This window comes from Rhinichthys klamathensis, unplaced genomic scaffold (genome assembly GCF_029890125.1).
Source record: "Rhinichthys klamathensis goyatoka isolate OS25496 unplaced genomic scaffold, OSU_Roscu_1.1 h1tg000446l_1, whole genome shotgun sequence".
Lineage (NCBI taxonomy): Eukaryota > Metazoa > Chordata > Actinopteri > Cypriniformes > Leuciscidae > Rhinichthys > Rhinichthys klamathensis.
The window spans coordinates 711,573-727,715 of NW_026606941.1; the positions used below are offsets into that span (position 1 = coordinate 711,573).

General features: G+C 32.0%; 1 protein-coding gene across 1 annotated transcript; it reads left to right on the forward strand.

Annotated features, from left to right (window-relative positions):
• The first annotated feature begins 1,786 nt into the window (after positions 1–1,786).
• On the forward strand, positions 1,787–7,419 carry LOC130071544 (M1-specific T cell receptor alpha chain-like). The gene is made up of 5 exons (XM_056236410.1): positions 1,787–1,916; positions 4,754–4,927; positions 5,011–5,055; positions 5,251–5,358; positions 7,045–7,419. The coding sequence occupies exons 1-4, from the start codon at positions 1,799–1,801 to the stop codon at positions 5,355–5,357; spliced, it is 444 nt and encodes a 147-aa protein (XP_056092385.1). The 5' UTR covers positions 1,787–1,798; the 3' UTR covers position 5,358; positions 7,045–7,419.
• Positions 7,420–16,143: the final 8,724 nt, after the last annotated feature.

Sequence of the window (16,143 nt, forward strand, 5' to 3'; positions counted from 1 at the left end):
AGGATATTGCTAGTTTTTAGTATATGGCCAATGGCTGTGTGAATGCTGGACAAAAACTTTTCTTTGGGATGGGAACAAAACTTCTTGTACTAACCAGTAAGTTGTACTTTAATCTTAGTATTACATTCATTCTGTGATAAACCTATTATTTCATCAACCAAACATGACCAAATGAGAATGACATGTCACAATGTAAACACAATGCATTACATTAGATTTATCATGTAAACTATCAAAAACTTATGTTCAGTGATGTTGGACTTTGGGCTAACTAAACCAAAAAAAGAAAACTGACAAATATAAAAGGATAAAATGCCAATCAAAACCATTTGGTCAATTCTGGGCTCAACAACAGTCATATTTGGGCCAGGCACCAAAATAATAATAAATTCCAGTAAGTTTTATCTTCATTACTAGTTGTTCTGTATATTCAGAATATATTTATTTGTCAAGCACATTGAAAGATGGCCGCTCCAAAAATGTTGAGGACATTAAAGAGACAGAAGTGTATGTTTAGTGAAATTTAATATTACATTTACTGTTCCAATAAATATTAGACATTTTAAAACCCACTTCATCCACAGACATTAGTTATTAATCTTATTCTTAATAGAATTTACTGTAATGTCAAATTACAAAACTCTTATCCTTTATACCGATCAGAGGAAAGAGTATCCAATGTATTTCTGTGTTGAGCTTTGTAGTTGTGTGACTCAAAATAGAGACAAACTGATCTTTGGGCAAGGGACTCAGCTCATTGTGTTATCCAGTAAGTTATGGATTCAGTTATTTAAAGTTAACTCTAATTGATATTACTCAAGCTCTTTTCACTAATCCACCGATAGGACAGGTAGACTTGTACATGAGATTTGCACAGGTTTTTTATTTATTTACAATATTTATTTCAGTTTTCAAAAAAATTTAATCTATGCAATTATTAATTTGACACAAATATTTTAACTGCATTACCGAGTGGCTCTGACATCAAAATGAACACTGAAGTTTTGACTTGCCGTTTCTTGAAGTATTTATAACACTAACAGTCACTGTGTGACTAACAACTTTGACAAAATGTTATTTGCGAAGGGAACTCAGTTGTTCGTACAGACAAGTAAGTAAAACCTTACTTTTGTTTGAAAATAATTCATCTGTACATCAGATTAAAAAACAAAATAAGGAAATCATGAGAACTACATTGTCCACCTTTGTCACAGTAGTCCAATTAATTGGACTAAATCATTTAAGCATGGTACCATAAGAATCTTTAATTCAAGGATAATGTATTGTGTAAACTCATTATTACATCAACCAAGTGTGACTTTGATTGTATTTTAAATGTAGAATTACTTTAGTCAAAATGCATTACAATAGATGTATCATGTCAAACAATTCTGTTCAGTGATGTTGGACTTTGGTGTTACTAAACCAAAAAGTAAACTGACAAATATAATGGGCCTTGAGTAAAAAGGATAAAAGTGCAAGAGAAAACCATTGTGTGAATACTGGGTTCAACAACAAAGTCATATTTGGGGCAGGGACCAAAATAATAATAAATTCCAGTAAGTTGTTTTGATCTTTTTTCACTAATTGGTCAATATATTCAGTATATATTCATTTGTCAAGCACATTAAAAGATGGCCGGTCCATAAACGTTGAGGACATTAAAGAGACAGATGTGTATGTGTATCTAAAGTACTTTATAGGATGCACATTTATATAAAAGTTGCACTTTTTATTCTTTATATATCCCTTTAATGTAGAAGAAAAACGTTATAGTTAAGTTGATGTTAAATCTAACATGATGGAGGTTGTCCCTGCTACTCATGGAAGTTATTATCCCACTACTAACCACTGTGTGAATAACAATATTGGTAAAGTATTATTTGGGAAGGGGACACAACTCTATGTACAAGCAAGTGAGTATAACCATTCAAATATTATAATATAATAATAGCATATTATTTTCATAGGACTTGGAATCTAATTTTAGTGTCATGAGTAGTGAAGTTTAGTATTAAATTTATAGTACCACCAAATGATCAGACGTGTTCATATGTTTTTAAAACCCAATTCATTCACAGACATCAGTGATTAATTATTAATAGAATTTAATGTAATATCAAATTCATGTCATCACTTTTCACTAATCCACCGATAGGACAAGTAGACTTATATATGCGATTTTCAAAGCTCCTTTTATTTATTTACAATATTTATTTAAGTTTTCTAAAAACATGAATCAATGCAATTATTAATTTGCCACAAATATTTTAACTGCATTACTGAGTGGCTCTAACAATTTAAATGAACACTGAAGTTTTATATTGCTGTTTATTGAAGTATTTATAACACTGACAGTCACTGTGTGACTGACAACTTTGGCAAAATTATATTTGCGAAGGGAACTCAGTTGTTCGTACAGAGAAGTAAGTAAAACCCTTACTTTTGTTTGAAAATAATTCATCTGAACATCAGATTAAAAACAATGAAATAAGGAATTAAGTAATTTAATAGTGAGCTTTAAACAAAACTACATGAGTTTCCACCTTTGTCACACAGTACTACAAATAAATATGTAATAATATGATTTTTACACCAGATGTTTATGCCTAAATAAATTAAATAAAGAATTGCTATAAATAATTAGCTAAATAAATTGCAGTAATAAGAATCATTAGTACAGTAGTACAAATCTTTCATTTAAGGATACTATCCATATCTATGTCTTACAGATATTATTGGAAATTTATAATTACTTTGTTTTAACTATTTTATCCAATATACCATCCAAATGGTTTTTGTACTGATATATCAATCTGTGTGACTTCTACTGTTAAAATAGTCTTTGGAGGAGGGACACAATTAACAGTACAATCAAGTAAGAGAATAATATATTTTAACCAAAGAATTCTGATAATGTTGTGTAACTGTCCGGATTGATTGGGTATTTAAAAATAGAGTTAGATAAAGAACAAAGAGAGGTTTGATTTTACTTTCATACCTAAATATGTAAGGTCACTCCTTAAAACAACATTTTAAAATAATCTGAACACGCTGAATGAACAACAATTAATGATTTACCAAGTAATCTTTGGTAGTAACTCTTAATCATGTTTCATAAATTCAGTGATTTATGTGGCGAAATAGCTAAATTGAGAAATTGAAATAAAATGATCAGCATTATAATCAATCAGCTGCACATTTGACAGCCTAGATTCATAATTCTAGTATTAACTTTTAGTAAAAATGTACTTTCTAATCTTAATGGCACATATTTCGTCATGTAATGATCGAAGACTATATTCGATTTCTTTTTTTAGCACTACTGAGTAGATATTTAAACATCTTTTGAGTTGGTTAGTTTAATAAGTGTCTAAAAAGGCTGACTATCAAATCTTTTGTATTCTAAAATAAACTAAATTTGATATTGTTTTGATTTTGTTAGGAACTATAGTACGTATAGTATAGATAGAGCATCAAGCATGTGTAATTTTGGCCACATGTTATGATATGTGTGCTAATCATTGTGTGACTAACATTGCTAACAAAATCATATTTGGGAAAGGGACACGCTTATCTGTGCACCCAAGTAAGTAGCAACCTATGGATAAGAATCTACTACATTATATCTTTTTAAATATTTTTTTTGTTATAATTTAAGTACAACTTAATTTTAGTAATGCTAATTAAAAAAGATTTTTCACATGGATTTTCCAGTTTAAACAAGTGTTACATTTAATTGACATTTATTCGAGTTTAACTTAAACATGGTCTGGAATGGCAGAAGATTCTAATAATAAAAGTGTAGCAGGAATTGTAATTGTTACCCATTACAGCAAATAAAGAAAGAATGAAATACAGAAATACAGTATAATCATTAAAAAAAAAGCAATTTAGAGTTTAAGCCTGAAATTTCGTATTTATTGTGGTTACATTTAAATATTATATGATGGAGAATATATTACCATACCATTATGAAGTAGTCTATTCATTAGGCGAATTGTGTTGATGCAATTAAAAGCCAAATCTACATCTCAGCATAATTGCTAAAAGCATTGTATTACCCAAGCTAGATCAGGTCAGTAAGAGTTTGGATCTTGAATAAGATTAAACATGGAAACTGTAAGTTTCCATGTTTAAGTTGATTTATGTTGGCCTTTTGATCATTGTGGTATAAATTCAACTAACACAAAGCTAGACAGTCCTATGCGCTAAAAATATCTTAAATATATGTTTTCCGATACAGTGTTATATTGTTAATGTGAAATTTACATTTCATAATATATAATAAACTACTGGTTTACATATTGAAAGACTGAATGAGTTTTTGAGATGAGGTATCAGCCTGTGGGCCTAGAAAAATCAGTTATAACTTTTGAAGTATGGGGTGAGAATTTGTCACATTATCAATATTTTAAATGTGTATTAAGTATAAGGACTTTGGTGTCATTGATTTTAGGCAAATATACTATTCTATTCTATATTCTATTCATTGAATCGTCAATAATATTGTTTTCCATTTTAATTTGAAATGTCTGTCTGGAAAAAAATGAAATCAATTGAAAATGCTTTTCACATATATACAATTACAATGTTTATTGTCAGCGAATGTACTTTCTAATCCAGTAAAGCTGCCATAAAAGCTGTGACACATATGACGAAATGTAATTTGCACATTTTTGTCTGCATCAAACACATACTTCATGTTTGTGAAACTAATGTGTTTGAATTTTTTTTTCTTATATTTTTACAGAACAAAAAAAAGATCCAGAATTTTACAAACTTCAAGACTCGTGTCTGGCGACTGACTTCACGGACCATTCAGCTGTAAATTCCAGTCACGCTACAGTGAGATATTCAGGCAAAGATTACCAAAACTACTACAGTAACTTTGCCTTTGGAGGTGGAGACGACTGCCAAGAAAAAGGTAGGAATTACCACATACAATAAAAAAAAGTCTTCCTAAAATATTTGGTTGCATTAGATTAATCTACTTTATTTCACATTCAGACAGCTGTAGAGGATCATCCAGTGAAAGTGGTGATATAGAAAAAGGTAAGTGTTTTCCTTTTTTTTTTACTGTATTTTTTAATTAGACTCCCATATATTTCAGATTGTAAGGCTACTATCATTTTAATAAACATTAAACACATTTGAAAACTGGATAAAAGGGCTGGATCGTACATGCTGGATTGTGCAAAATACATCGTAAACCCTAAAGACATACTAATTGTATTTTTATTTCTGTAGATGAAAAAATCAACTTCTTGTCACTGGGCCTCTTTTGGCTGAGAATTCTCTTTCTGAAGACTGTTGTGTTCAACGTCCTGATGACTTTCAAAGCATGGATGAGCTAACGTGAGTGACGGCATTATATCTTGTGACAGTGGGTCTCATTCACTAACTGTGTGTTAACATTTGTTCGTAAAAACATTTTCATGCAGTAATTATGATTTTTTTTAAGTTAAGCATTTAGATTTATTATAAGTTTAAGATAACATTTATAACTAACTGAAACATACATTCAAATAAGACAGCGGCTATTTGCATTGTGATCATTTGCATTAACAAAAAAGTATTTTCTTTGCACTAAGCGCAAATAATGTTAAATGCTATTTACACAGACACTATTTGCCACCTCAGTGTATTGTGGTATTTTATTAAACAGTATGCAATAAAAACAACATTTTCAGCGTATATGATTATACTTATTAAAATCATAAATGGATGCCATCTTATTGAGACATTACTTGTCTCGGTCTTGAAAGTTCTACCCTACACTAGGTGTAAATTAAACAAAGTTAAAAAAAACTTGACCAAAATCACTGTTTTTGTAAAAAAAAAAAAAATGCTTTCATGCTTGCAGTTGCCAGATTTCAAGAATTGAATTCCCCCATTCAAAGCTTTTCTGTTTGAAAGAACAAAGTTTTTGCTTAATCTTTGCAATCTGGCAACCGAGCGCGGATAACCTGAAAACCGACAAACAAGTAAGCTGGAGTTTATCAATCTCCAATGAGATGTTCTGCTTAAATAAAAAGTGTCATCCAGTCAGTCTTTGTTGCTGCGACTAAATCTGCGATCAAACCTTCTCAGTGATAAACTGTAATAAACCCAAACATAGATCTCGACTATATTTGCGATTGTGGTTGTTAAATAAATGCCCTTGCGCTACCTTTGACAACAATCGTAATTATATTTTTGAGCAAAATAATCAGGATTATCATTTTACCATTATGCAGCATGACAAAAATGTGACTAGGTTTTCATTGACTAAAATGCTCAGACATTTTGTCGACTAAAACTTGATTAAACAAAAACAGAACAAGGTTGGCTGTATGATAAAAACAAAAAGTACACTTGACTACCCTCCACCTACTCCTAACTTTATCAGATAATCACTTTATTCACACTATTAAATACCTAGCTGTTAGGCACTTTATTTCCACTTTTTGAATATTTCCGTAATCTTTATTTAAAATAAATGCTTCTCCGACCTGATATGTGATGGGAAAACGGAGAAGAATGTGTTCGTAAAAGGCAGATTCATCAAAAGCTAACGCCACCCACCTCACTCTCCACACCACTGCTCCTGTTATCAGCAGGAGTTCTGTTGGGATTTTGTCAGGCTCAATTAGACAATAGTGGGCGGAGTTAGTGTAAATAGCCTCTGACAAAAAGGTGGGCTATTTGCACTTGGTGTAAATAAACACTCATAGGAAAAAAGAAGACTCCCGGCAAACTAAATTATAGTTATATTACAGTCATTTAACAAAAATAGTGCTCAAACTGGGAAAGGTTCTATGCTTTTGATCTTTATAAAATATAATTAATGAGTATCAAGTCAACTGGCTGTGAATGGCACACATGGCTTTACTCGAAGATCTTGCTGCAAATTTTCTGAGAATATTTTCTGCAAACATACAGTAAGTACGCAACTTGTATGCAATCCTTAGTGAATGAGACCCAATATTTCATTAGCAAACTCTGTAAAATATGTGCTGTTTTGTTTGAAGAATTACAATTGGTCTATTATTTGTCTTTCAGGTCTCACAAATCCAAGTCGTTTTTCATCAGTTGGATTTATCACCGTGCCTTCACCGAAGACAACAGAAAATGTTGCATCACGTTCGAGAGCCATTAGATTTGCACCGTTGTTGTTAAATGATGATCAAGGGATTATGTAACCTCCCTCAGTTATGCTCTAGTGCTTATGGTTTTAAGAATAATAAACTGTATACACATTTGAATGTAATGTGTTTATATGCTTTTATAATATGGGCTCAACTATTCTAGTTTAGGATACAATAGACGTATATGCCGCCATTTAGTTGTTTCTAATTTAGCAACTTAGATGTAGTTCATGTTTAATTTCTCTTTATTTGAATGATTTCTACATTTATTATGTAAAAATACATTATTTCGTAAAACTTAATTTTTTTATTACTTTGAAGCTGGATTACATCTAAAGATTCTGTTTATATAGCTTTCATTTTTTGCAACATATTTACATCCACAATTAAGTGGATTTGTGCTTCCTTCTACAATGGCAGACTTTCATTCAATAATGACTGTGTATTGTGCAAAATATATGAAAATAAAATGCATAAATAACCAAATCTGGGCTTCTGTCTATTATAAACACAGCCATATGAAAATGTATGGGTATACTTAATGGAACCTTGATTAACCATTAAGATCACATGAACTAAATGATAATCAAATGTATTACAACGAATGAGAATGGATTAAAGTTTTGTGGTCACTTTATATTAGATGTCTTTAACTACTATGTACTTACATAAGTTCTGGTGGTACCACCTTTAGCATAGCTTAGCATACATCATTGAAGTGGACAAGACCATTAGCATTTATAAAAAAAGAAATGACCAAAGAGTTTCGATATTTTTCCTATTTAAAACTTGACTCTTCTGTAGTTACATCGTGCACTAAGACTGACGGAAAATGTAAAGTTGCGATTTTCTAGGCTGATATGGCTAGGAACTATACTCTCATTCCTGCGTAATACTCAAGAAACTTTACTGCCGTACCATGAGAGCAGCAGGCGTAATGATATGATGCAGCGCCTGAAAATAGTTCCGTTGTGTTGACGGAAGGTGGCCTATTTTCAGGCGCTGCGTCATATCATTACGCCTGCTGCACTCATGGTACGGCAGTAAAGTTTCTTGAGTATTACGCAGGAATGAGAGTATAGTTCCTAGCCATATCAGCCTAGAAAATCGCAACTTTACATTTTCCGTCGGTCTTAGTGCACGATGTAACTACAGAAGAGTCACGTTTTAAATAGGAAAAATATCGAAACTCTTTGGTCATTTTTTTTTTTATAAATGCTAATGGTCTTGTCCACTTCAATGATGTATGCTAAGCTATGCTAAACGTGGTACCACCAGAACCGGAGATCGGCTGAATGGATTCAAAAACGGTAAAACTCAACAGTTTAACTCTGGGGGAGTTGTAAAATGAGCCTATTTCCAAAAAAAGTGGAGTATCCCTTTAAGGGTGGGTTAAGGTGTAAGGCCAACAGTGTACCGGTAATTACAAATAAATGAGTATGCAGTGTCTAGCTTTCCTTAATGTAATCAAGAGTGCAACAGTGAAATTAATTACAGCTGTAATTATATGCAGGTATTTTTTTTAAATGTCTAATGTAAAAACATGCATGTACACAATAAGTGCATTGTATCAAATGATTTATTTAAATGTTAGTATATTAAAGTTAAAGACACTTGGTTTAAATTGGGAGCAGTTTCTTAACACTAGAAGTGCCAGAATTCCATAACTACTAGAACTGCCACAAGCGTCATTTTGACCGCTAGATTCCAAACTCTATATCTTTAATGATAAATACCCAATTGAGAGATTAATGCATTTATTGTATTAGGATATCTTTTAAAAACAAAACAACACCAAACTGTACATTTAAATAAGTTTAATTATACATTTATAAATAATATCATTAGTATAGCCTACCGTAATTATCGCATATTCACAACAGATAGGCTATATTTCCATATCCATTCAACATAACTCAGAACAAGATAATAACAACTAAAAGGTATCTTATTTAGTGCGGTCAAGGTCAATATGATCATCTATGGCCGAAATAGGTAAATATGTTCTTATGTGTAATTTATATGAAAAACATTTTAAATGAAAATACTGACACTTTTAGGAAAAGTCAGGTACCAGCAGGATTTTATTTATTTTTTCAACAAAGTTATTGCAGATATAAAATTCAAAACGGCCAAAATGACCGTCATGGCCGTTCTAGTGTTAACTGCATTAAGAAAGGCAATGAACTTCAACTCTTATAGGTTTATTGGAAATGGTGGATTTTGTGTGTCAATAGAAAAATGCTGATTTGTTTGGGAAAAAGCATCAGCACAATGATGAAAAATTATGATTCCTTTTTTTACAAACTTGTAAATCCCCAAATACCAGAAAATACTGATTATCTTTCTCAAATTTACTAACTTTGAAGTTTTGTGGTGTTTACAAAATGAACGTATCAAACATACAGACTACCATTATTTAAATTCCTATACAGGCTGCCTCCTTTGCCATCAAAAATAAAATGGCTGCTAAAGGGGAAATAACCTAAGGCATAGTTTAGTGTGTAATAATACAAATGAGGAACATGCAAGAAATTTCGGTAACGAAAACTGTTCCTTTTACAGTCCTGTTACCCATGTACTATGTACTTATTATAGTAATTACAATTACTGGGTAATAACTAGGTACTAACCCTGAACATACCCCATAACCCATGTACTTACCTTATATTAGCCAGTAAGTACACTGTAAGTACACGTAAGTACTGTACTGTAAAAGGAAGCGTTACCGAAATTTCTTTATTTGTGATGCCCTTTCACGTTTTTTAATGAACTTTATGTGGTGAAAGAAAATTCCCATGTTACTGTTGATTATAATCTCATATATTGAGACAAAGACAAAAATATGGCGATGAGTATCTACTAAATACATTTACTGACTTTTTAAATTGACCTCTTGCAGACAAAACCTCTGATAAGCTAATTAGGCGAGCTGGCACTACTGGAGCTAGACTGCGCAACAATGGTGACATAACAATGCAATACTACAGACAATTCTGGACATTTAACTAACAAAGAACACACCTGCAAACCCGGTGTATTCAGACTCAAAACTGGTCAGAACTCACTGAGTTGCAAAGCTTTCTGGGTACCCAACAGCACTGCGATACTTTACAAAGTCATAGCAGTAATGTAAATGTTGATTATCCATCAAGATCAGAAAATGAAAGTCATATGCATTACAATGAACGAGAACAGATTAAATGATGTGGTTTATGTTACTATCATTATGAAAAGCAATGACGTTAAATGAAATGCAGGTATAGAAGAAACACTTACAAGATGAACTGAAAATAGTACTTGATTTGTGATTTTTATTTTAACCTGAAAGAGAATAGTTAAGTTAATTTGTCATGTCCGTTTATGTTTCTGCTATAAGGTATTTGTGTTTAGTCTGGGTTTATGTTAAGAAAACACATTTGCAATGTGGAACCACTGGCCACTGAACCACTGAATCAAATAAAGCCAAATAACTATTTTTGAATGTGACAGTTAGTACTAGTACTAGTAAAATGACAGCATGCTAAATATAGTTATATGTATGGAATAAGCAAGTAATTATAAGGTTATGTAATAGTCGCAGTTATTTCTCATAAAGTGAAACAATACACACCATGCAGTAGCTACTACACTGCAGCCACCCACAAACGATTCTTTCCGATCTCCAATCTTCTGCAGAATGGTAACCACATAAAATGAACAACATGAACTCTTCTAAATCTCAAGACTGCACATTAAACACTTTTAGGCCCGGTTTCACAGAAAGGTCTTAAGCCAGGATTAGGCCTTAGTAAAATTAGAGCATTTAAATAGCTTTTATAAATGTGCCTTAAAAAACAATATTACTGGTGTGCATCTTATTTCATCTTAAACAAAACAATGGCAGTGGCACATTTTACAGTTTTTTCCAATTGCTAACACACTAAAATGACATGCACAGCACAATTATTTAAACTGACACACAGAGAGCAAAACCTCTTCTCAAGTCTCCAAAACCAGCCTAGTTTGCAAAAAGTGGAAATAAAGTGCCTAACAGGTATTTAATAGTGTGAATAAAGTGATTATCTGATAACTTTAGGAGTAGGTGGAGGGTATAAGTGTACTTTTTTGTATTTATCATACAGCCAACCTTGTTCTGTTTTTGTTTAATCAAGTTTTAGTCGACAAAATGTCTGAGCATTGTAGTCTAGTTTTAGTCAATGAAAACCTAGTCACATTTTTGTCATGCTGCATAAATAATATGCTATTATTATATTATAATATTTGAATGGTTGTACTCACTTGCTTGTACATAGAGTTGTGTCCCCTTCCCAAATAATACTTTACCAATATTGTTATTCACACAGTGGTTAGTAGTGGGATAATAACTTCCATGAGTAGCAGGGACAACCTCCATCATGTTAGATTTAACATCAACTTAACTATAACGTTTTTCTTCTACATTAAAGGGATATATAAAGAATAAAAAGTGCAACTTTTATATAAATGTGCATCCTATAAAGTACTTTAGATACACATACACATCTGTCTCTTTAATGTCCTCAACGTTTATGGAGCGGCCATCTTTTAATGTGCTTGACAAATGAATACTGAATATATTGACCAATTAGTGAAAAAAGATCAAAACAACTTACTGGAATTTATTATTATTTTGGTCCCTGCCCCAAATATTACTTTGTTGTTGAACCCAGTATTCACACAATGGTTTTGTCTTGCACTTTTATCCTTTTTACTCAAGGCCCATTATATTTGTCAGTTTACTTTTTGGTTTAGTAACGCCAAAGTCCAACATCACTGAACAGAATTGTTTGACATGATACATCTATTGTAATGCATTTTGACTAAAGTAATTCTACATTTAAAATACAATCAAAGTCACAGTTGGTTGATGTAATAATGAGTTTACACAATAAATTATCCTTGAATTAAAGATTCTTATGGTACCATGCTTAAATGATTTAGTCCAATTAATTGGACTACTGTGACAAAGGTGGACAATGTAGTTACGGGCTTGGGACGACATGAGGGTGAGTCATTAAAAAACATATCTTTAAGTCTAACCAGCAATATTATACAGCATTATGCAAAATGCTACAATGTTCCTTATTTTGTTTATTAAATTTAATGTACACTGATAAAAATGATTCTGTGGTGAAGTTAATTCTACAGAAAAAAAACAAATGCAATTTCTACATTGAACAAGTTAGTTCAGGCAAGAATTAAAATAATTTGTTTCATTTATATAGTGCTTTTCTCAGCACTCAAAGCGCTTTACATATGGAAGCGGGAATCTCCTCAAACACCACCAATGTGCAGCATCCAACTGGATGATCCGATGGCAGCCATATTGTGCCAGAACGCCCACCACACGCCAGCTTATTGGTGCAGCGGTCACAGATTAAAAAAAAAAAAAAAAAAAAAAAAAAAAAGTAATTATATTAGGAAGACGAATTACTCTTTAATTAACAGCATTTAATTACCGGTAACTGGGCTAAATCATTAAAAACAATTCAAAGTGATCTACCTGTTTCGGCTACACAGCCTTCTTCAGCCTACCTAAAGCTTGAACTTATAAGTATATTTATTTTACTTGAAATTGTTTATGTTTACAATGATTTTTTGAGTAAGTATCAAAGTTATAAGATTTAGTAAAACCTACTCAACTTTCTGATACTGATGTTCCCATCATACACTGGGGGATTTTTTTAGTTGCATTTGCTGTTAGGTTTAGTAACTTGCTGTTCTGTGACATCTGGAGTTAATTTTCTACAAAAAATGACCCATTCATGCTCAAAAACTATCCATTGAATGTTACCGTTATTGTGTGTGTTGTGTACTAAGTTTTGATGTCTCTGTGTTCGGTTCATTACTTATAGGAGATATGTTGTCTTACAAAGTGTAAATCTATTGTTGTTTGTTTACATAAATGTTTATAGCCATACACTTAAAAATCATGGCTTAATTCAGCACTACATTTTTTTAATACAATTTACAAACAATAAGTGAGTAAAATGCACTTGAAACAGAGTACTGCAAAGTAAACTGAATGAGCAATTTAAAATAAAAAAATTACTCAAACTGTAACTGGCCCTAAAGTATGTGACGATGCACACAAATACATATGCTATTTGGCTTCTGGCTAGTGTTTTTGCTCCCGAGTTAATGCTGTTGCTCAGTATAATGCTAATGTCACCTGGTACTGCAACACAGTCTCACTGTACAAGGCCAAATAGAGCATTCAAATATACCAAGCACTGACATAATAAAGTGAACATAAAGGTCTTCCTTTTTCTTATATTATTACTTGGAGCTCTCACTTACATATATTTATTTGTATTTTTAAATAGTTTTTTCTTTAACTACATGATTTTCTCAATCTTACTAGTGTACAGACACATGTGCTCTTTTTCTCATGCATGACTTCCTTTATACTTATGACTGTGCATCTCACTTTTTTCTGAGTTTGCAGATGAGATCACACTGGTTGTTGACCTAATTTCAAAACGTAACAAAACCACATATCGAGAGGAAGTCAGCTGCCTGGAGACAACAATCTTGAATATAAAATGATTTTTGACTTCTAAAAAAAATCCACAATTAGAAATACATTGTTCTATGGATAGTATTCTTTTAGATACTATCAATGTTTAGGTATTAACAGGACAGGAATTTGGTTTCAATGATCAGGAAGCCCCAACAATTCTCTGAAACAGTGCCCGTGGTCCAGTTCTACACTACAACGTTCATTCACTTTCTAATTTAGTTGAAGCCCTAGTTCATGACACATTTACAATGAAAACACAGATTTGACCTCACCGACCTACATATCTAGGATGGAGAGGAGTGAAACCCATACATCCTGGCCACCTGACACCTTCATTGTTTATTCCTCAAGTCATAACTAGGACACTTTTTGACCTTGTTTTTTGTTATCTGTCATATTTCATCTAATGAATTAAAATGCATAATTAAAATACAGACATTACAATTAAAATATATAGTCTTGTGTGCTATGCTATGTATTTTAATTTCAAATTAAAAGAGTGTTCAGGACTGAGATACTCCATGATCTTCGGACTTGTAATTTTTCTTTTATTCAATGCTTAAAAAGATAAACAACCTGTTGCTGATTTACTTTACCTGCACTGAACTCGAAAGGGATTCTAATTTGTCTTTGTAACTTTACGTTTAAAATGTGCCTTACATTTTATTTGCTTATTTGATGGATGTTGGTTCACTTAGTAATTTTCCGTCAAAAACATTTTACACATAAAAAACTGTACTTTTGAAAAACATGTTTAAAAGCTGTTTTATTTTAAATGTAGAGTACCCCTCCATGAGGAACTTCAATGATCACATGATCAACCAAATATTAGTTACCCTTAGACACTTTTTTCCAAATCAAGTTGTCAATTCATAAACTAATTTGGAATATTTTCTCTTTCGACTCCACTCCACTCACAAGTAGGCTATATCAATCTGATCAAAACTAAAGTATTTTAAGAAGTCTTATGTATACTTTTGCTTGTGGAATAAATTAACTGTCTCAGTCATTAAAACCAGAGACAAATTCTCATTAAAGATTATTTTCCAAGATGCTGTAAATAGCATCTGACAACATGTATCATTCATCATTCTAAATTCTATCTCTAAATAATAGGCTTTGTATGCCGATCGTCACATGAACAAACAGGAAAACAGGTCTCATGGTTTCTCATAGTAGCTTGTTGTGTTATCAGCACGAACTGACAGCGATATCTATGGACTTTTAAGTTAACTAGTTCTTTTTATTGTTGGAGTTTTTTTTTTTTTTTTTTGCTTAAATATTAAAGAAGAAAAATTAAAAACTTGTAGATAATATTTCTGCATATGCTATGGACATCAGTTATGTTTGCTCATGCCTTTGAAGGTATCTTGAGTAAAATGGCTCTATATTAGAGCGGAGCCCATAAGACCTGAACCAGAAGTGTTTCAAAGAAAACCTGTTTCAAAGAAAAAAAAATGGAAGTTTGTTGCGCATTACCGCCATTTTTTTCTTCAAATAAAAACACTAATGATGCTTGTAAAAAACACCAGATCATTTGAAAAGTCTCCTCTTCCTCTGAACTTTGACCTTGTTATGTATTTTTCATATGTATAGGCCTATATGTAGCCTACTATACACTTTTTTTTTTCTGTATTTTCAAATGACAAGATTTTAACATTGATACAACTACTTACATGAAATTGAGGGACAAGCATTCTTTTTAAATGGTTTATATTATTAATAGCTTATTTTAGTCTTGTTTTTGTGCACTCAGTTTTAGCACTAAAGGAATAGTGAAATTCAAGTGAAATGTGTAGGGCCATATTTTATGAATGACCCAATTATGGCTCACACTGAATAGTGCACTTATACAATAGCACTAATTTTGGCTGAAAGGTGTAACAGGTTTTAGGTCTCTTTTAGAGTCCCTTCACACGGGACTAGTGGTGGGGCCTCCCCTGCATGGCCACACGCTGATGAATATAGGAGGCTGCAGGAGACCTGTTGTGACGAATACGGATGGGGGGTTTCATTGCCACACAAAACATCATTTTAGGTAAAAAACTAACTAACTAACTAACTAGATAAATAAAATAAAACAAAAGCATTAGAATTGGAGTGATGTTCCCTTTCAGGCTGACTGATATTTAGCTTTAGTTATGCGGTTCGGACGGATGTACAGTAGCTGTTAGTTTAGTTTAGTTTATTTTTATTTGCCAGACTCATGTCCAAAAACCACGCAAGACAAGACAAATAACAACAAACAAAACAAAAAAAACAAATACAAGAATTAAAATACATACAGACATTTCAGCCATTTCAGCCATACAGACATTTCAGAATCTATTCAAAACCGTTAGTTTTGAATATACGTATAGATTCATTTTGAATACATGTAGCAATTAATTTTGGAAAAAGTAGCAATTAATTTTAGGAAAAGTAGTGATTCATTTTAGGAAAAATAGTGATTCTTTTAGAAAAAGTAGC